The following is a 22,597-nucleotide window of genomic DNA, read 5'->3' as shown; positions in this document are numbered from 1 at the left end:
CAAAACTTACAACCAATTCTACTTATTAATCTTCGTGCTTTCTTACTCTCTAATTTCTCTTAATTATTGGTGTACTCTTTTCAATTTTTTATAAGAAAAGTTTAAATTTTGTAGATAATTGCTCGTAAAATGATTGTATGCCGATATGAAGATTATTGTAAATATCTGACGTATATTAGTGGTAGTATTCAAATTTTAATAGTAACGCGAGAGATTACATTGTTTGAATTACAAAATCATGCATAAAGAGAAATTTCAATATTTTCATCATTAACTTGACATTGTCCTAATGACGTAAGGTTAATAGATGAAAAACTGATGTTGAAGATGCACGACCATTGTGTTGTAGTCGTTGTGGTGCCATTAGACATAACTAATTAATAGGTAAAAATTCTATTTAAAAATTATTTATTATTCTTATTTTTTCAATAATATATTATAACTAAAATATTATATTACTTTATATACTTATATTATAATTTAATACATTATATCACTTTATATACTTTATAATTTATTATATTATTATATACAATAATTCTAATTTAATATATCTATTAGCATGTAGAAATCTTATTTTAATATAAACTAGAATTTATTATATGCTTATATTATAATTTAATACATAATATCACTTTGTATACTTTATAATTATTATATTATTACATATAATAATATATAATTTAATATATCTATTAACATGTAGAAATCTTATTTTAATAGTAATTAGAATTTATTGTATTATTATATATAATAATATATAATTAATATAATTTATACTTTGTATTATATTTAATAATATAAATTAATATATATTTACTTTATATCTTTTATACTATAATTAATATATATATATATATATATATAAACACATAGGTCCAACATAATGTAGATCTGTTTTAGCAAATTATCATTTGGACGTTGGATTTTTTCATTGGTATACATATAAATTTGTGTGTACTATTTTTGTATTATTTTATTTATAGATCCCACGACAAGTAGTTCAAGACATAGTATTTGATTTCAGAAAGCTAAAAATATCAACTGTTACTTCGTTTTGCATATAAGAACGTTTTGTATACTTTGCCAAAGTCCAGTAGCTGGAAGTTGTTTTTAACAAACAATGATCTCTAGCTTCTGCCCACATGATAACTCTTTCCTTGGTTTACAAATAGAGTTTAAGAAGAATTCTTTCTTAGTGTCTTTTAGTAACACTTTTAAGCCTTTAACAAAACATGCAAATGCAGGTGTTGACGCCTAGCTTACTTGGTAAAGTCTTTGGGTAATAATATCACAGACTTGGATTCAAATCCTATTAGTATATTGACTTATGGAACTCATTATTGTAAATAACATTTTTTAATTAAAATGTAAACATGAAATTTCATATAATAAATCACTAATCTATTTATTAAAAAAATCATTAATCTATGTCCTAACTCCTAAAATGATTCATAATATATATATATATATATTCGTTCTTGGTTTGATTAGATTCTATACAAGCTTGATCCTAGAATCGAACCAAATTGATCGATTTTCCATTTTTGTAATCTGAAACAGAACCACAACTTGTTTCAAATTGATCCAAACCACCCCTAGAGCAATCAATTTAATTCAGTTCTCGACTTGGATTGAACCAAATTGCACCCTTAGAATCGAACCGAACCAAACCAAACATACCTCGAGTACAAAATTGGTGTAGACAGACACCCCCAATTGCATGACATGAAATTTTTTTTCCAATATAATTTGTAGTGTATCAATTTAAAAAAGTTGTGGCACCTAGTTGAAACAAGTCCTCCATTGTAAGGCCCAAAATAATAAAATAAAGGGTATTTTAGAAGTACACTATGTAGAATTGGCGATATTAGGTTAAATCCCTACAAAATGTAGGATTGATTTAACCCTTATCAATCGGCAAGTTCTCTTTTGTTCAACTAAAGGTGAAATTTTGATTTTATTCAGAACATCACTAAAAACTTAAATTATTAATCAAAATTTAATTCATCGACAAAATGAGACATACCTATTAATCTTGCATTTGGCAAGGATAAACTTCTTCTCCAATTTAACATAACACATATTTGAGATACTCCTAAATTTAGAGTTGATCACCTATACCTTGACTTGGATCTTCTCTTATAGAGTTCGCTTGTGCCCACGACACGGACATCCTCTTCGGAGTTTAGGAAGGAAAGAGGAAATATAGTAAAATTGGAGGCATATCACTGAAAATTGGGGGAGGGGGAGGGGGGAGGGGGGGGGGGGGGGGGGGGGGGGGGGGGGGGGAGATAATAAAATTGAAGTTGGTGAAAAGAAAATGCACCAATGTAATTGAAGGGATGTTTATCCCCACAAGTGGACTCCACCGTTGTGTTTTATGATATATTTAAAAAAGGGTCATGTTTCACAATCAACTATTTGGTCAACGTGTTTTGTCATACATTGGTTAGAGATTATCTCACCAAAAATCAACTCATTCTAAATTTTCTAAACTATATAAGACAAGAAGTCGGCTATCAAACGAACCCTAGATAAAATGATGTCATCAACGACTTAATTTATTTTTATTTTTTTTAATTTTCATACAATTGTCTTCAATCTCTTTGTTACGATGATGACCGATCATTTTCATTTTTTATTTGCAAGAGGTCAACCATCATGTCATCACTTCCAAAATGTGATAGGACTATGTCTCATGTGAAGGAGACACTAATAACAAGAAAATAACAATATTATGTGAAGTAGATTTCAAATTATTTACATATCTTATTAGGAGACTATTCGATATATATTTTCTTTGGACAACATTTGATTGTCAAAATGGGAGTCAAATCCTAGCCAAACCTTCGTCCTATATGACTTAAAAGTTTAAGAATGAATTGATTTTTGTGATGATGATTTCTATGATAAGAAAATCATCTTCATAAAAAATAGCCTATTTTAAAATTTCTTATCCATCCAAAATAATTTATGAATTAATGATAAAAAATCGATGATATACGATTCTTTAATTTATAAATCAGGGTTAGAAGTTTCAAAATAAACTGATTTTTTTGATTTTTGATTTTTGTGAGGATGATCATGTTGGTGTATATAACATCCACACAAGCAATCAGCCCAGGCTGAAACTTCTAGTCCGTAAAAGGCAAAATAAATTGAACCCGACCAATTTTCTTTAATACTTTTAGGGGTTAATTTTTTCTAATTTTCCTCTTCCGAGCAATTGTTGTTTTGGATTTCCACTTCAATATTTCCACCAATTTTATGGATCATTGGACGACAAAAGAGAGAAGAGAGAGAATAAAGCATCCATTAGTGATAGTACTGACTGCACGTGAACTCTGTACATGGAAAAGGAGCTATTTTTGTACTCAGTTAAAAAGATTTTTTAAGTAATTTTTTTATTTTTTTGTTTCTCTCTTCGCTGTTTCTTTTCTTACATAAAGCTGCAATTGTTCCCTCAATAGATCGACCTTTCCTACTCCACCAACTCCAATCACAGAAGAAACCCAAAACCAACTACGGAGAGAGAGAGAGAGAGAGAGAGAGAGAGAGACCCATTCTTGTTTCTTTGTTTTCTTGTGCAGATTTCTTTACAACTCCTTCAATGGCGCCATAGAAGCTCTGCTCATCATTAGATCTTTCCCACTATTTTAATCCAATTCCAAGTTTCTTTTAAAAAAAATACAGAGAAGGAACCAAACCCAAGAAGGAAATGAGATTTAAAAGGGGTAGTCTCTGTTTTCTTTTCTTCTTCTTTCTTGTTTCTTGCATTAATGGCGAAGATCCTTATAGGTTCTTCACATGGAAGGTTACTTATGGTAATATTTACCCACTCGGCGTCAAACAACAGGTAAAAAGATTTAAAATCAAATTTTTTTGGTGAAAAAAAAAAAAAAGAGAATATTTGGTGAGATAATGTGTGTGGGTATGGTGCAGGGGATCTTGATAAATGGGCAATTTCCAGGTCCTAGAATCGATTCTGTTACAAACGATAACTTGATTATCAGTGTTTACAACTACTTGAACGAACCATTTCTCATCTCTTGGTAAGTTTTCAGTTTATTTTATTTTATATATTTTTAATATTAATGCTAATTCCTGTACCTTTTTATGAGTTCATTTTTAGAAATTCTATTTCCACACCAACTTTTACTTACTACTTACAACACACTTATCCTTTTGAAATTAGGGATTTTCCCCAAAACGTGCACAACAACTTATGTCGAAATTCCGGTTTCGGTACACTTGTCATTTTAATTCTCAAAACATTCATTTCAACTGATTTTGTCACTTTTATAATCAATGAATTCGCTAGTACATCTCACGAGTTTGTGGGTTGTAAATATGACGAACGTATGTTTTGGGGATTTCATCGCGCCGCACAAAAGAGAGATTCGGCTTATGGATTGGGGTGTTATAAATAAAATTTGGTGTGTTAATAGCAGTTCTACTTGAAATCAGATCAGAGTTTCTATTGCCACACCAAATTTTGCTAATGCCACCCCAAGATGTGTGCTAATTAATTCTTTATGATTTACCTATGAATTGGAGTGGCGTTAACAAAATAGGTGTGGCAATATAATCTCTCTAACTTGAATCAAACTCTTGTAACATTGAAATAGTGTGTTTTTATCGATGTTTTAAAAATCAGACCGGTCATCAACCTGTAGGACTGGCCGGGTCTGCTCAAATTGGTCAGAGCAGTCAAATCGGTTGGACCAAAACTGAAATATTAATTAAGTTTTTGGTTTCCTTTCCAAAATCCACGTACTCAACTTCTAAAACAGGATCCAATGTCATAGTGATGTAGATTTTAAGATTTAAGAATTAAAAAGATAATTTTTCACCATTAATTTGAATTTGAAATTTAAGAGATACTTTTTCACTATTAAATTTGAATTGAAATTTAAGAGTCGGTCATTTGTTTTCGTAGCATGGACCAAGCAAATAATAATAATATTTTGTTTGTTTGTTTGTGTTTTTTTTTGTGTGTGTGTGTTTTGACTTGGTTTGTGCTATTTTTCTAACATGACAATCCATGTGGGTCAAATAATTAAAATCTTATTAGATTAGACAATTTTCCATTAGTTTATAAGAGTAAACTTTGGGTCTAAGGGCATGTCATCAATTTCAAAACACAAGGAACATCTCAAATATTCACAAAATTGTGTAGGAATATATAAAAAACACTCAAATATTGAATCGGTCCTTTCACAACCCCAGCCAGGCCACTGGTTAAGATTTAACTACCGGGCGGGTCAATTGTTTTTTTATTTTAAAATTGGGTTTTTTCAACTTACGTGACTCGTAAAGGCTAGCAGGTTTGGTCCAACCGGCTGGGTCGGTTCTTAAAACACTGATTTTAATCTTTAATTAGGGTGTGATAAAATAATTTAAGAAATTGGGGTGTAATAAGTAAAAGTTGGGATGGCAATAACAGCTCTCTTAATTTATTGAAAAGGGCTGGAATCTACTATTGCTTCCCTTGTTGTCGGTTAGCTTGGTTGGAACACACGTGCGCACGTTAGAGTGTCCCAGGATAGTGCATTAACATCAGTAGTGGTTTGTTGTATGGCCAACTACCATATAAAAGTGGTCTTATTCTACTAGTAACTATTATATCAGACAAAAAGTACTGGTTCCTTAACTTCTCTTATTGTAATAGTAAATATTTAAGAGATTGCTAGCTATTTCAAATACATTGTCCAGCTTTTTAACACATTGTATCATTTAATGTAATGTAAGGGTATTTATGTAAGTTTAAAAATAATAATCATACGAAGCCTAACATGGGTAATTTTGTAATTTGGGGATGTCCTCAATACATGTGGGTTCATGCAATTAGTTGATCCAGGATTTTATGAAATCTCGGATTGACTTTTCTATGAGCCGTTATTATTATTATTATACTTTTTCTAATAGTAAAGATGTAATGTGATGTATAGGTATTTTCGTAATTAAAAGACTAACTGATTTAGATTTACATCAATAATATGCACCTCTATGATATTAAGCGTGAAAATTGACTTCAAATCTTTGGGATACGGCTTTGATGATGATTTTAAAAGATTGTACAATGGAAGTTATACTAGTTTAAAAATTCTAAAAAAAATAAAACTACTTTTTGAAGAGGAAAGTGAAAATCATGGCTAGGCTTAATCGTGATAATTTGCATTGTCTCCTTAAATTATCAGATAACAATCAATATGATATTATAAAACTAACCTTCAAATAAAATTGTCTAGTTGTTCTTAGTTGAATACAAAATTCGTTGAAAACTTATTTCCTAAGGACAATTTGGAAAAAATGATGGATTCTAATTTGGGATAAGGTGGTGTTGTAACAGAATTTAACTGTCACATGCTGTGTTTCTTGGGCAGGAATGGTATACAGCAGAGGAGGAACTCATGGCAGGACGGAGTCTACGGCACCAACTGTCCCATCCCACCCGGTAAAAACTTCACTTATGTGCTCCAAGTGAAGGATCAGATTGGTAGCTTTTTCTACTTCCCATCTCTTGGATTCCACAAGGCTGCAGGAGGTTTTGGTGGTATAACCATATGGAGCCGTCCCAGAATTCCTGTCCCTTTCCCTCCTCCGGCTGGTGATTACACGATTCTTGCTGGAGATTGGTTCAAGAAAAATCACAAAGTAAGATTATCAGATGGTTCCAAATAGTCACCCCCCCCGATACATATGATAATGGACACTAAGTCAATATTTAGTCTAGGTTTAGATTGGCCCGCGACCATTATAACATTTTTAGATGTTATGCAATGTGGTCATAGACTCACCATGAGTGAGTTGGCAATGCATTATGAACGTGGAAAGACAAAGATGAGAAAAAACTTTGAAGCACCCATCCACTTCAAAATTTCGGTAGAACCCTCTCCTTTAGATTACACGTTGTGTCTCCAAGGTGGTATCCAAAATATAAACCAAGAAGTAGGGATGTGGAATAAACACAAAATGCTGTGCCATGTTATGTCGAGGGTTCCTCCAAAATTTTGAAGTGGCCTGGCCGTTTCAAAGTTGGACTCACAAAGAGGATGTAGGTTTGGAGACTGAGTAGTGATCATAACTGCGTGACAATGCATTGTGAATGGTGTGATGTTCATTATTTAAACCATGGTTATGGTATTTGTCCCAAATCTAATATTGCCCACACGGCATTTCTTTTTTCTCATGGTATAGTATATGCTTTTCTTTGTATTTTATAGGATTTGAAAGGAATCCTAGATGGTGGACATAATCTTCCTTTTCCAGACGGGCTTCTCATCAATGGTCGTGGATGGAACGGACACACATTCTTAGTCGATCAAGGTTAAATTCTAAGTCTCTTACTCTATTCCATGCATTTAGTTCTCCTGCTTACATATTCTCACTCTACATAACTTGTTTGGCAGGTAAGACGTATAGGTTCAGGATATCGAACGTGGGCCTCACGACATCAATCAACTTCAGAATTCAGGGACACTATATGAAGTTGGTCGAGGTGGAAGGTTCACACACCCTTCAGAACACCTACTCTTCCCTTGACATACATTTGGGTCAGACCTACTCTGTCTTGGTCACTGCCAATCAGCGTCCACTAGATTACTACATTGTCGTTTCCACACGCTTCACAAGCCCGGTTCTTACAACCACAGCTATTCTCCACTATAGTAATTCAGCTGGAAAAGTTTTCGGTCCTCCCCCCGGTGGGCCCACCATTCAGATTGATTCGTCCCTCAATCAGGCCAGATCCATCAGGTATTTCCTCGAATTTCCTTAGTAAACTAAATATAAATACATGGGTGCTACATTCATTCTGTTTTATTACTTTTCTTATACAATTTCGTGCTCAATAAAAAAACTAGGTGGAATCTGACGGCAAGCGGGCCTAGACCCAATCCTCAAGGCTCTTATCATTATGGTTTGATTAAACCTGCTCGAACAATCAGGCTTGCGAACAATGCTCCTATAATTAATGGAAAGCAGAGGTATGCTGTCAACAGTGTGTCCTTCACCCCTTCAGACACGCCATTGAAAGTAGCCGATTACTATAAGATTCCAGGTGTCTTCTATGTCGGAAGCATTCCCGACCAACCCACTGGTGGGGGTGGCTACTTCCAGACATCTGTCATGCATGCCGATTTCCGATCTTATGTTGAGATTGTGTTTGAAAATTGGGAAGACACAGTTCAATCATGGCACATTGATGGTTATTCCTTCTTTGTAGTGGGGTGAGATAATCTGGCTCAATAATTTAGTTGCTAGAACAATTTATTTATTTATTTTTTAATTTAAAATTTTCTTTCTTTTTTATTTGTGAAATGCAGGATGGATGGAGGACAATGGTCACCTGCGAGCAGATTGCGTTACAACTTGAGAGACACAGTCGCTCGTTGCACTACTCAGGTTGAAAAGGAAAATAATAGCCGTTTTTTATTTAATTTGGTTTACATTATCAAAACAATCTACAGAAAAATATTGGGAATTTACTTATATTGTTGTGGTGTTTGATGGGGTGTAGGTGTATCCTAAGTCGTGGACTGCGATTTACATGTCTTTGGACAATGTTGGAATGTGGAACATAAGGTCTGAGAACTGGGCACGACAGTACTTGGGTCAGCAATTCTATCTCCGAGTCTACTCTCCTGCAAATTCATGGAGAGACGAATATGCGATTCCAAAGAATGCTCTTCTTTGTGGTCGGGCTTCTGGTCGTCGAACTAGGCCTCTCTGAACCTAAGACCTAGACTCTGTTACGAGGGGGTGACAGATTCTTTGATTTGGATTAGAAGATGGAACTCCTTTGAGGAAAATAATGCCATGGCTCAACTCGAGCTTCTAAGATTTTTTAGTTCTTTTTTCAAATTGTTTTTTTGTTCTTGTGGAAGAGGGTTGGAGGGATTGGGTGGTAGGTTTTGAATCCCGGTCCTATTGAAGCAACACTCACAGATTTAACGAGCGGATTTTATATTCCTTGTGTCAATTTTTTGCTTTATTTGATGGTTGGCATTGTTTCATGGCTTGTCATGGCTTCTACTCTAAACATGATTGCAATTTATGTGAGGAAAGCATATATGAAACCACTCTCAATAACAAAAGTCTTGGCTTTGGATAAAGTGAAGTGGAGTTACATGATTTGCTTCTTTGATCTCAGGCTTTTTGTGTCGAACTTGTTCTCTTGAAATTTCCGCCATGTTCGTTCCTTTACTTTTTTTTTCCTCGTAAAATTAATCAGTTTTGAGGTGAAACAAATAAGTGACGTCCTAGTATGACTGTTCTTTGGAGGGTTGTTTGGGCACAGGAGACAATTAAATCCTATGTAGGTGCTATTATCCTCTTGGTTGGCAAATATTATGGAGTTGATGTCCTTATCCAGCATAAGTCAGTCTTTCCTATTATGGAATATAAGTTTAATAACACCCCCCCCCCCCCCCCCCCCCCCCCCCCAAAAAAAAAAAAAAAGAAAAAGCTGCACTTTTGGTAGATGTGCCGAAGTTATATATGGACAGCAATCCGGAAAACAGTCTACAAATCAGATGCTGAAGTCACTCCGATTGTTTCAGCCCTCCCATAACAGCTATTTTGATTTTGACCCACGTTGAAGATAATATTGATTAAATTTATGTTAAATGATTGTCTAGTGAAATTTGTATTGTGAAATTCATGAAATATAATAACAACGATGAAGCTTTATCTTAAAGATTTGGGGTTGACTAAATGAATCTTGGACCTCTACTCAATTGTCCAAAAGCCAATTCTTCCCCTTGGTCTTTTAGGACATTTTACTTGAATATTTGTTCAAATTGGCTCTATAGTTGGTCTTTGTTGAATATAGCCAAATCAACTGAATCAACTTTTTCTTACTTTATTACTTGTTAAAGCTACAATTAAATTTTTTAGGATGTGTGTGTGATCCAGGAGGATCTACATACATACTCTATAATAATTTGGGCACAACTTTGTTATATGGACTTGAAATTCAACAATTCCAAAGACGTTTATTATTTTTAGTCTTACCATAAATAGTACTGTACTATTTACAGTAAGTATGAAGTCAGAATATGATTTAATTTCTTTTGTAAGTACGCCAATTAAAGTAGGTTTGGTTTTTCTTTCTTCTTTTATAAATATGGAAGGATAATAATGAAAAAGGAATTCTTTTTCTCCTTTAAATTATTTTGTTCTTTCATCTGTAGTGTATTTGGATTAGTGCGTTTCTAATTTTATTTTTCTAATATTTCCGCAAAACCATGTCAAATTATGCTTCTTGCTTGCCCAACGTTCAGCTCCATAAAGCATACTATGTCTCATAAAATTTATCCTTTTAAGTTTGATTGGTATGCATCTGTCATATGATATTCTAAAAGCGCTCTCCAATTTAACATACAGCTCTGATTCTACGGATGGCATAATCTTCAATCCCTCCACCCCTCATGTATTACTCAAGATGATGAAATCAGTCGCTAGTAAACCGTTCCAAGCCTTTTCCTGGTTAATCAACACTTCTCATTTTGACCCATGTCAAAGATAAATATTGACGATAGTTATCTTGTTAAATGATCATTCAATGAAGTTTGTATTGTGAAATTCATGATATGTGTATGAGATGAATGGCAGAGATAAAGAAGCAGTTAAGAAGAAATGAATCGCTTGGGTGAACCAAAACATAAAACTTGGCTTCATTTTTGCTGGTAAAGATACGTGAGAACTGGAAAGAGAATCCCACACCTCAAGTAGTCTCCAACATGTTTAATGTGAATTCATCTCTGTTTTTGAAGAAACTGAACATAAACCCAGGAACGCATTCTGAGATGCTTCATAATCATGAACATACTTTGCACATACACTATACGAAACCACAAGCAATTAGATCTATTGCAACAGATATGCTGGTTCCTTGAATCCGAACTCAGTTCAAAAAGATGAATCTGATTAGTGTCATTCCACATGTAACGTTGATGCCTTAGTGCTAGGCAATGTTCCAACACAAATCATTGTCATATTGATCTTTGTTCTTGAGCTAAAAATCAGGATAATTTACTATAAATCAAAATTAGCAAATTAAATGCTTTGGCCTGGCCTTGTGTTTATCATAGTTTAGAGCTCTGCCCGAAACCGCGTTTCTTTGCACTTCTCTCATCTTCTTGGGGACTTTTGTTCTTGGGCACCTCCTCTTCACTTGGGTCTCTAGATTGGATATACTTGGAGACAATGTCTGGCACGACGAAATTGGCTATCCAATAAAGAAATAAAAATAATGCACTGCAAAAAAAGAATAATTTATATCCATAATCAGTGTTAAATAAAGGTGCATAAGGTATTTGCCCACGTGGTGTGATGGTTCGATTAAAAGTAACTTTGACTTCCACCAAAACCAAGTTCTGTTTTGTAAAACATCCAAACGTAAGATATTCTCACACTAATAGCTTAGAAGCCACCACATTAAATGGTCTGGTGGATTCTCTTAGAGTTACTGAACTTGCAAGTGCATCCCTCTCTCAACTTGTTGAAGTAAGAAATACAGCTATGATTGCTTATATTAGAGGGATATTTATGAAAAAGTTATCAACTTTTGACGAATTTACGATTCTGGTTCACTGTTCATCTTTATTATCAAAACGTGAATGATTATGAATTCGGAGGTTTTTAAAGTGACTAATTGGAAATAGTCACTTTAAAACTGCGAAATTGTCACTTTAAAACTGCCGCATTCGTTACCGTACTGAATTTTTTTTTAACGGAATATGTGATCGATCATTCACGTTTTGGTAATTGAAATGAACAGTTAGCCAGAATTGTAAATAACTCATTTTCAGCCCACGAAAGGGTAATTCACGCTATATCATGGAAATGTAAAAACATGCTTGTAATTAAAGAAACATAAGCTTGAAAGATCTGAGCCACTAAAAAATGTACCTCATTGCAACGAAGACTTCAGCGGAGGGGGTGGATGGGGCAGAGCTCAGGCCAAGGAAGATAGATGAGGTGGTGAGAGCTTGTGTTCTTGGAGGAATTTTTGAAGGGAGGCTTTGTTTCCTTAGTAGCTCAGTAGGTTCTCTGAGTTGGAGCCAAAGCAGGTTATTTGTTTTTAATGGCTTGTTTTTGAGAGGAAAGAGTACGGGCAGGTATGGAGAGTAGCAATGGAGGCAACCCATTCTGAAATTTATCAGTCTCTCACCTTTCTTCAGGGGTTTCTTATTAAATATTACACAACAAATAAATATGGATAAGGTTTTAAATATAAAAGATGTTTGGCTAGAAATTGTCCTTTAAGTTTCTTATCTTTTTAGTCAGGTTTAATGGAGGAAATTACTAAAACAGCGTATATATTTTCCTAACTGAACCGGCCATACCTTTGAATCTTTCTGATATTTATGAAAATGGCCATATACCCTATTTAGGAAGTATAATTTTTTTTAAAACAGTTATATGATGTACTATCATTGTACCAATAATTTAATGAATTTACCTTTATGCCCTTGAGTTAAATACCAAATGTGCCGATAGTAAAGACAAATATTTATGAACACTACAAGAAAACAGACAAACAGCGACGATATCTAGCGACACCACATATTTTTGGGTCGCTGTAGAGTAATTTAGAGACGAACAGATATCAAGTGGTCGCTGTAGTGTTTGTTCCCACCATTTCCTTCGCGCGTTTATTTCCCAAACTTAAGTTTTTTCCAAAACCTTTCTTCCCAGTCTCACATTTATTTCCAAGAATTCACCACTCAAGCTCTCTGTCGATCGATCCAAAACCTCACCACTCGAGAAAACTCGCCTTCGTCTATCTCTGTCTCTCTCTCTCTCTCGATCCAGAACCTCACAACTCGAGAAAGCTCAACCTCGCCACTCTCTCTCTCTCTCTAAAACCTCACAACTCCCTCACTCAAATCGATCCCTCTTGATCAATCGATTGATTCTGGTTCTTCTAAAATGAATCCAATTGTCTAAGAACTAGGGTTTCTCATCGACCACATCAAGGTAACTTTGTGCGTGTTTGTTGGGGATCTAGGGCCTATTTCAGACGAGAAAGGTCGGTTTTATTTTCCTACTTGATTCAATCGATCTAGGGTATCAATTCCACAAAACCTAAGATCGAAATTTTCGTCTTCAACAGGTGCTACTACTACGGGTTTCTGCTTCGATCATCTCTTGGAATCACCAATCACCTTCAGGTATAGTTCGATTACGTTAAAGATTTGAAGTTCTCTCACACTCTGGTTTGGTCTATTTCGATTCATTTTTGAACTACGATTTGATATTTCAGTTGGAACATAGCTTCAAACTATTATAACACAAATGGAACTTGGAATCCTAGAAAGACATGCAGTTTGTTAAGGTAATCTTGGCAGTTTTTGTTTTGATATCGTGTTTTTATTAGGAGGGGCAAAAAAATTGGAGAAATAAGGATGTTTGGGTGTGGGGTAAATATTGCATTCGCCCCTGCACTGATATCAAATTAGGATTATATGTGGAAGCTTAGGCATATAAAAATTTACATTTGAGTTTAGTTCAAATTCAGACCTGCAGAGACCCGTATTGACACTCCTAGTTGTGAATTTGGATAAGAAAAAATAGTAAGGCTTGGAAAAGATCTTCACCCAATCCCTCATAGAGTCCTAGCTAGTGAGGGAAATATATTTTCTATTAGGACTTGTTTTTCCTATCATTTCTTACTAACCCCAACCCACTTCAGTTTTCAGCCTTGGTCTCAATTTTTTATCTTCATGAGTGTTATGTCTTGGTCTTGTTAGACCCATCAAAATCATCTTAATTGACTTGTCTCAATTTTATTTCATACTTGGCCATCCTTGGATTCCTTTGAATGTGCTTATCTATGATTTAGTCCTTCCTAGTTTTTCCTCTTATCCATCACTATAACTTCAACATTATTCTCTGTTTCTCTGAACATGTTTTTTTGGATGTCCAACATTCGGTTCCGTAGAGCATGTTGGTCCTATTGTTCTTGTAAACAGTTCCATTTCAGTTGGTTTATATTTAAAATTTGTATCAATGATGGAATTTATAATTTTAGAAAAGTGTGTTTTCAGTTGGAATGGTTTGTTGTGACGGAGAAGGTCGTCTAACCAGTGTACTTAATGTCGTATAGTGTAATTAAATAACTGCATAGATCCATGAATGTTAATTTTTGGGAATACCTATAAGGAGTGTATGGTATGGGAAAAGATGTTCTCTCTTTTGTGTCAGATACATGGCACGTATGTCTAGTCAGATGGAATAAATTTCAGTTTTCCCTCTCACCCATTTCTGTTATTTCAGTTTTTTGGTGATAATCACTTATTCACATATTGTTTCTGATCGACACAATTGCATTTAATCTTACTATAACTAGCTTTGGGTTGAGAAACCATACGTGGGTTCCCTTCATGCTTCTGAATGATTCAATATTGCAGGTAGAAATGTTAAAAGAGGACTCATTGAAAGTGTAATTGTATCTTATATACCATTATTTTTATAGATCCACTTTTTTCTACCAATTTAGATGAATTACAACATCTAAATTATGTGTGCGTGTGTGTGTGTGTTACTCTGTTGTTAGCTTCTAATTTTTTAGTCAAACTTAATGAATTTTGGCAGTGAGACTCCTAATCCGCGAAGAATGAGGATGGTAATATTGCAAGTTAAAACACACATTATTTTGAGTGCAGGGAACACATCTATTTTTCCCTCTTGAAATGTGTGTTTCAAGAAATTACAGCTTTGGATTCTTCCCTATAGCTCTTGCAGGCCTCTTGAACCTTGAAACCATAGTTCCCTACCCAAATTATTTTTTCTCAGTATTTCAAATACTAAAAATGCCCATATGACCTATTTGGATGCAACATTCAAGGCATCTGCCATAACATACACAACTATCACTCACATATTCTTATGGCTAGAAGAATAAGGTATGTATATGACATATTCTTATGGCAAGTTAGTAATTGTTATTTTTCAAAGTCATTGTGATCATAGTTCTGACAGCTTAATCAGCAAATTTCATGTAAAAATCTAATGTAGAGGGCCTTGTTGTGTGACAAAGTCTGATCTCTTTGCTGATTCCATTATTTGTGTTGTTTGTTCATCAGAAGGTCCTAGTTCACTGGAGTTCTGTCTTGTCTGGTCCAAGTTTCATAGTATAACACTCTCTTTAGTTAGTACATAGTATAACAATGCTTACTAAACTCTTTGTTTTCTTTAGTTCTCTCTTCACAGATTATTTGCAAGAAAGAAAGTGGAAATGAGATATGGTATGCCATTTTAACCTGTGACAAAAAAGCATGAGCAGAAAAAGCATGCAATGGCCATGACTGCTGCTGCTGATGCAGTGATCCGGCTAGCTTCCTCTGCCACTACAAGATCCAGTGAGATCGAAGAAGCCGCTGCAATTCAGTCCCTCTTCCGTTCTTATTTGGTACAAAATTTTATCTCTCTCATGTCAAATTATGTTGATCAATCTCAAACTCCACACTTAAAAAAAATACATGTATCTCTGTTTTGTGGGCTTGTTTACAGGCAAGGAAGGCACTATGTGCATTGAGGGGGTTAGTGAAGTTGCAAGCGTTGGTACGAGGTCACCTAGTGAGGAAACAAGCAACCACTACCCTCCGGTGTATGCAAGCATTGGTGACCGTTCAAGCTAGAGCTCGAACACAAAGAATCCAGAAGGCTGAGGAAACAAAATCAGTTCATAGAAAATCTACACAGGACAACCACTTTAGACAAGCTTATAATGTAAGTCTCCTCTTGAAACACTTTCAAGTTCATAATGTTCCAATCTCCCAAACTAAAGTCGCACAGATCCATAAAAAAGAATCATCATAGAATATGACTCTAATCGAAATGCATACATTTGCTCGCACACTATGGAGATGGTGAGACGAGATATATGTTATATCCCAGAGGAGTTATAATTGGAGATGCCATTGTTTCTTGTGCATAAGTTCCTAACTCAATGGGATATGTGAGTTGAATTCTTCAATAACTGATATGTACTTTTGATCTTTATGTGTGTAGATCGATAGAGGAGTGGAGGAAAATGTTAAGATTGTGGAAATGGATCTTGGAGATTTGAGGGGAAATTCAAAAGGAAGGTATAACTATTCAACTCACACACAAGTTGAAAGAGCGGATCATAGATTCTCGACACACTCTACGGGTCATCGTGCTCATTCAAAGCAAGAACATCAATACCAAATGTCACCTGCTCAATCAGCGTTGACGGATATGAGTCCAAGAGCTTACAGTGGACATTTTGAAGACTATTACTTCGGCATAGGGCAAAGCAGTCCCCAGTACTACTCAGGTGTATCCAGACCAGATTCAACAAAAGTCCCTTTCACTTCATTAAAGCCGGAATATGAAGATTCCATATACCATGAGTACCCATTTTTTCCAAACTACATGGCTAACACGGAATCATTTAAGGCAAAAGCCCGATCACATAGTGCACCAAAGCAACGACTGGACGCATATGAGAGACAACCAAGCAGGCGAAAGGCATCAATTGAAGCAAAGAATGTTCCTTGGGTTGTTTGGATGCAGCGCTCATCTTCACATGTGGGTTCCACTGCTCATGGATACAAGAACCCATGGTCGATTAAGCTTGATAGATCATCGGTGTCACTCAAGGACAGTGAGTGTGGTTTGAGCAGTACAGTTCTTACAAATAACAACTACTGCAGATCTCTGTTAGCATATGAGATGAGTACCTATTAACTCGAAATCACAATATTTGACAGAGGTAATAGAAAATTTGTCCAATGTTCAAAAGGAGAGTGATCAGTGCATGAAATGTTCAATCACAATGTGGTTAAATCACAAACTTTGTGATTAAATCAGAAAAAATAGAAGATGACGTAGATGTACTAGTAAGGGAAGATGATTTTGAAAAAGATGATGGCGATCGTTTTACAGATGAAGTGTTAGATAATGAGGATGCAAGTGCAGATGACATTGAGTTTGATCGGTTAATGAACCGTAACTTGCACTCATGATTGTAATCTTTTTATACTTCGAACAATATAAAACTTAATTATGTTGTTGTATGGTTACTTCTTGTAATTTAATGTGGTTTGGTGATTTATTATTGTAATTTGACTTGGTAATTGATTAGTTTCAGGAGAAAAAAAACTCTCTTTTCAGGTTTGGTGCGATCTTTAACATGGCACGGCTTATCCTTGATGATTTTAGAGGTGGGTTTGGGAATGGGCCATGGTGGCAACGCCTTTTAAAAGGATACAGTATTACAACGTGGATGGTGGTGCTAAATCTGGGATCTATAGGGTTGCTGGTGTCATGGTTAATGAAGTTCGCTGATAATATTGTGAAGGTGGCTCCTTTTCCTTTCTATTGTTGATTTATCATAGTGCAGTTTTCTCACTTTATCTTTTTTCCATACTCATAAAACTGATGTTGAGCATGGAAATACAATTTTCTTTTTCTACTACTTTTCTGTGTTGGGCACAAGTAACAGGCCTATATGTTGACATGAAATTCAGGATGACAACCTTTGGTGATTTTTTTCTTCTTGTGATGGTGATAGTGTATTGTTATTTACATAATTATTTCTGAGAGAACATCTCTCGTCTGAAAGACCACCTAAGCTAATGTAGCATAGAAAGGATGCAAAAGTCTTCTTTGAACTAAACTGTAGTTGCCACTAGCTCAAAATCTTTCGTTTTGGTTTTCTCGGTTGAGACGTCATGGGATTTGGCCGGGTTGAAATGAAGCATGTCAAGAATTCATTTGTACTGTTGAGACATATAATAACATTCAGAGAAAACGTTCAAAAAAGTAAAACCTTCAAATCTAATGGATAGAGACCACTATAACAAAAAAATGATCAAATCTACTGGCTAGAAATTACCAATAAATTACTGATTTTTTTATTATTTTTATTTAGTTCATTTAAAAATTGGAGCAAATTTTTTCGTTCATTGTCAGTTCTATCTATTGTACTTAAAATGCTACGGCCCTCCATCAAATGACACATGGAACACACTTTCTAGCTCACTCTTCCTCGTTAAACAATATTTTTTTTCCGAACATGGCTAGAAGCATGTCCTTTTGGAGTTTACTCCACAATCAGCCAATTAAAAATCAGACCTCTTATCCATTTGGCCATGGGTATTTGATAGTTCTTGTGAGCATTTAATATATGCAGTCTACTCTGTATTCTTAGTGTATTGACGTGTACAAATGCATATCAGTACAATTTTTTTGTTGTTGGAAAATATGGATATAATCAATCATTTCAAGCATACTTTTTAAAGCTTATTTATAAATCAAATTCATTACTTTCGTTATATCTTGATTTTCCGTTGGACTATTTTACTTTCTCTCCATTTTCCCTCTATCTTGTGAATATTTCGTTGTATCCCAATCTATTGAACGAAGCCATATGAGTCATGATTTAGCCATGATGCACTTGTTATTTGCTTTTACATGCTATGATGTATGATACAACCTAGCTCAGCACACTTCTTTTTGGCTCTTTCAGGTGTATTCCACATCAATGGCTATGCTATTGACAATGGTTTTATCTATACACATCTTTAATTTCAAGCCTACATTGTGAATATGAACTCAAACCTTGTGGCTATGATATCCGGATTGCTGGTATTGTAGTATTTATGGAGTGTCTTAGTTTGTTATGTAATTGGGCATATTTGAATGAGCCCAATTATTTGCATGACTTGATGACTAATTAGTAATGTTGCCTAATGAAAATATACTTGAAAAACTTTCTTCTTGTTATGTTGGTTGCATCTGCAGTCTTCTTTGGGTAAAGGTAGTAGTTAACTGTATTTCTCTTACATTTCTATAGTCAAAATTGTGTTTGTCCTTGATATATGAGACCTTAGACCAATTTTGTGGGGTCAAGTGCTCCAATTGTTTCCTTATTAGCTCCAGCCCTGGCGACCCCCTCGCGGTTAGACTAGTTTAGACTATTACTGGTTGGATGGTCTAAAACATTATCTATATCATACTACTTTTATCGAGCCCAATACAAAGTGTGTCCAAGCACACTTTGGGTTGGGCCAAGCTTGACCAGTTTAGGCCCCAGAAGGACTTAGGATCGAATTGGGCTGGACCCAACCAGGGGCTTGGATTGACCCGATCTGGTAACATGCCATCAGCTGCCCTTTTAAAGCTAAAACTCTAGTTTTCGCTCTCCCTCTCCACTGTCAAACAAGAGCGTCGGCTACAGATCTGCTTCCAGGCTCAGCCATCCAATTAGAAAATCTTACAGGCCTCACCTTACTGATTTGGATACAATCTGTTTTAAGCTATCTGAATCTCTGGACCTTTCTTTTATCTATTAAATACATATTGCCTTATTTATTTAATTAAAAAAAAAAAAAAAGTTTTGTAAAACATATGTTCGTCGAATCATTTGATGTCTGTTATTAGTGGGGTTTATTTATTTATTTGGTCATCAATTTCAAAATACAGGGGTATTTCCAATATTCAGCAATATATGAGGGGGCTGGTGTAAAATTAAATTTTTTTTTTCAAAGGTTTTATAGCGACGGCCAAAACCGTAGCTAAAGACTAAAATTTAAAAATAAAAAAAAACCTATAGCGGCGGCCAACAGCGGCTGTCGTTAAATGCTTTTGCGACGGGTATTTGTCTATATAGCGACGGTCGCGACCGTCGCTATAGCCCTATTTTACTGTAGTGGAAATTGGGTATATGATCATTTTCATAATTATGAAAAAAACAAAACATACTTGGTTCATTAATTTTTCCAAAATACTTGTTCCATTTGGAAGAACACCATTAATAAACAAAAAAATCTTATTGTTTATGATTAAAAATATCCCTAAGAAAAAAAATTAGCCTTTTTTTTCGTGGAAAATGTGGCATAAAAAACACAAAACATGGCATCACTGATGTCCCAAATTTGGTTGCATTAACACCAACCCATGGCGATCACTTGCTTGCATTTTTACTCAACCATTCCTCTGACCTGACTAGTATCACCAATGCTGTTGTTCATGGATCTCACGATCTTCAATTAGCTACCACAACCAAACAATCCATTATCATCAACGCTATAAATAAAAAAATAAATATTTAGTAAGTAATGATAAGAGAATAATCTTTTGTATTTGATGAGTTTTACCTATTTCATAATGAGAAGTGGATTTAATTAAATATTATCTATAGGTTAGTTAAGAAATTGTGAGAATTCTTAATCTCTGTCAACGTTTCTTTCAATCTAAGAATTCAGGATCTGAATTAACTAATGTAATGTGTTCGATTGATTCCTCCTCAAGGTAAAAGCATGAGGGTTTCAAGCCATAGATAAAAATGGCTCAACTCCAAAAGCTTGAAATCATCAATTTCACAGACTTTTGGTTTATAGTCAGTGATGCTTATATATAAAATATGCAATTGCATAAAAGTCTAGTTTAGGATTAAATTGGATCTAATTTATCATTCATGTTGAAGGAACAGTGGGTCTATTTTTTCAAAGGGTACAGTTGGCTATATTTATTATCCAAACATGGAATGTAGATGAGAGTTGCATGTAATTATATCCCTCTCAACCCTCCCCCTTGAACTTGTGAAGCCTCAACATCTATATATTCCCTCTCTCAATCCTCCACTTCTCATCAAAACTCATCCATCCCTACTACTTCTATTACTTCCTACTAAGGATGACTAGTAAGCAGTTTTTCCTTGTGTTCCTAATTGGTGCTCTTGCTTGCACCACTAGTGCTAGAAACCTTTTAGGCAAAAACAGTGCATTTGAGGAAGAGAAATTCTTCCATGGTGGTGGTGGTGGACTCGGAGGTGGCGGTGGCGGTGGGGCTGGTGGTGGTGGCGGTATTGGTGGTGGTGCGGGTAGTGGAGCTGGCTTCGGTGGTGGTGCTGGGTTAGGTGGTGGTGGTGGACTTGGTGGTGGTGGCGGAGGAGGTTCCGGTGGTGGCGGAGGTGGTGGGATAGGTGGAGGTTCCGGTTTTGGTGGTGGTGCTGGAGCTGGGTTTGGAGGTGGGTCTGGACTTGGTGGTGGTGGTGGTGGAGGTGGAGGTGGAGGAGGTGGTGGTGGTGGTGGTGGAGGACTTGGTGGTGGATCAGGTGGTGGGTTTGGAGGAGGAGCTGGTGGTGGGGTTGGAGGTGGACTCCCTTGAGCATTCTAGCTTAGCTTGGTCTTCCAACCATTTAATATCTAGTGATGGATTACTTGTAATAAGATGGTGCATGTGATGTTGTTTTTAAGTGTCTTGATAATGAATCTATTTCCATATTTCTTTGTCTTTCTCATTATTCATCATAAAAAGAAACAAATTGTTGAATAAGGATAGATTTCTTTCTTCTACTTATAGTAGATTACAAGCTAAGCTTAGTGTTACAATCGAAGTGTAACTCTTGATCCTCATCCATTTCACTATCACTATGTGAAAATTGAAAATTTTGACGGGTCAAAGCTCACAAATTTTAGAAATTGAATTTTGATGGCCCATGACTGTTAGAAATTTTTTATGTTCTCAAATTCGATGGTTTAGAGCCATCAAATTTCTGCCATCCTCTATTAATTTGATCGTTTTAGACCGTGGAACAAAAATATTTGACGCCTTGGTTCGTCGAATTTTGTGAAATTCGATGGCCTTGGGCTGTCAAATATAGGTTTTTTTTCACATTATGTATATGGGGGGTGTATGTGGAGGTAATTATGCTCAATTCTAATATCCTCAAGTGACATGTCATAGAACTAATCATGTTTAGTTTGGTTTAATTGGTGAAGTTCAGAAGTTGATCAGATTATACCTTGGCAAACATCTTAGCTAACTAATAAATTTTCAGATGGTACATTGTACGTAAAGAACGTTTGTTTTTTTTTTTTGAACCGTGATAATATGGCACTCCCCTCTGACAAACGCCCCCCTACGCCACCATCATAGAATCATAGATCATTTGACTTGGGATACACAGGAAAAATATTTATGATTCTGGGTATCCCAAGGCAAATGATCTACGGTTCTGTGATGGGGGCATTTGTCAGAAGGGGGTGTTGTATTATCACAACTCTTTTTTTTCATAGATAAGCCAGGGTTTTTATGGTAGAATACACTCCATGTCTGGTAAGAAAATCAGGTTTTCTCGCTTGTCTCCTATATAACTCAAATGCACATGAAGTAGAACTTCTCCTTCCCCTTCTTTGAGGAACCATTCTATCATAACTCCATGAGGGTATATATGTGGTATACCCTCTTACATTTTTAAACTGGTTTCATACTCCTTCGACCATGGTCTTCTTTGTGAGATTAACAAAAAAAAAAAAAAGGATGATGAATACCCCCTTTTTTTTTTTTTTTTTAATCTTTAATCAAAACACTTGATTTGCCCCCCTAAAATCCATGGTCTTCATACTTTCAATCTTTAGGAGGGAAACTTGGGTTAATTTGGCAACTCTTTATATTTTTCCCAAGAGACCATATTTTTCATCTTTTTATTTAATTTTCCAAATCACCTTTGACAAATTTTTTTAATCTATTTTCTTCTCATTTATTAAAAATCAAAATAAACAAAATTAGAGAAACTAATCAAATCACGTGAACAAAAAGTAGCATTCTT

At 35.3% G+C, this 22,597-nt stretch overlaps 2 protein-coding genes and 1 long non-coding RNA gene across 8 annotated transcripts; 2 read left to right on the top strand and 1 right to left on the bottom strand.

Moving 5' to 3' along the window:
* The first annotated feature begins 3,425 nt into the window (after nucleotides 1–3,425).
* LOC147391942 (L-ascorbate oxidase homolog) lies at nucleotides 3,426–9,143 on the top strand. Its single transcript, XM_086459494.1, has 8 exons — nucleotides 3,426–3,859; nucleotides 3,946–4,055; nucleotides 6,390–6,660; nucleotides 7,230–7,332; nucleotides 7,416–7,761; nucleotides 7,869–8,234; nucleotides 8,331–8,409; nucleotides 8,525–9,143. The coding sequence occupies exons 1-8, from the start codon at nucleotides 3,722–3,724 to the stop codon at nucleotides 8,735–8,737; spliced, it is 1,626 nt and encodes a 541-aa protein (XP_086315620.1). The 5' UTR covers nucleotides 3,426–3,721; the 3' UTR covers nucleotides 8,738–9,143.
* Nucleotides 9,144–10,658: 1,515 nt separating this feature from the next.
* On the bottom strand, nucleotides 10,659–12,201 carry LOC147391941 (uncharacterized). Its single transcript, XR_015183086.1, has 2 exons — nucleotides 11,920–12,201; nucleotides 10,659–11,265 (listed from the first exon to the last, which is right to left on the bottom strand). It is a non-coding gene; the product is annotated as an uncharacterized LOC147391941 (long non-coding RNA).
* A 343-nt stretch (nucleotides 12,202–12,544) lies between these two features.
* On the top strand, nucleotides 12,545–17,091 carry LOC147391940 (protein IQ-DOMAIN 19-like). 6 transcript variants are annotated; one of them, XM_086459841.1, is made up of 6 exons: nucleotides 12,545–12,990; nucleotides 13,127–13,184; nucleotides 13,277–13,348; nucleotides 15,212–15,424; nucleotides 15,526–15,744; nucleotides 16,027–17,091. In XM_086459841.1, the coding sequence occupies exons 4-6, from the start codon at nucleotides 15,311–15,313 to the stop codon at nucleotides 16,726–16,728; spliced, it is 1,035 nt and encodes a 344-aa protein (XP_086315967.1). In that variant the 5' UTR covers nucleotides 12,545–12,990; nucleotides 13,127–13,184; nucleotides 13,277–13,348; nucleotides 15,212–15,310; the 3' UTR covers nucleotides 16,729–17,091. The 6 variants fall into 6 exon arrangements, with proteins under 6 accessions (XP_086315967.1, XP_086315964.1, XP_086315969.1 ...); XM_086459838.1 differs by having other exon boundaries at nucleotides 12,545–13,042; XM_086459843.1 differs by lacking the exon at nucleotides 13,277–13,348 and having other exon boundaries at nucleotides 15,226–15,424.
* The last annotated feature ends 5,506 nt before the right edge of the window (nucleotides 17,092–22,597 follow it).

The sequence above is a fragment of the Akebia trifoliata genome, chromosome 11 (genome assembly GCF_017979445.1).
Source record: "Akebia trifoliata isolate Shusen 1 chromosome 11, ASM1797944v1, whole genome shotgun sequence".
NCBI lineage: Eukaryota > Viridiplantae > Streptophyta > Magnoliopsida > Ranunculales > Lardizabalaceae > Akebia > Akebia trifoliata.
Note: the sequence above shows the minus strand (reverse complement) of the source record. Positions and strands in the feature narration are given on the sequence as shown.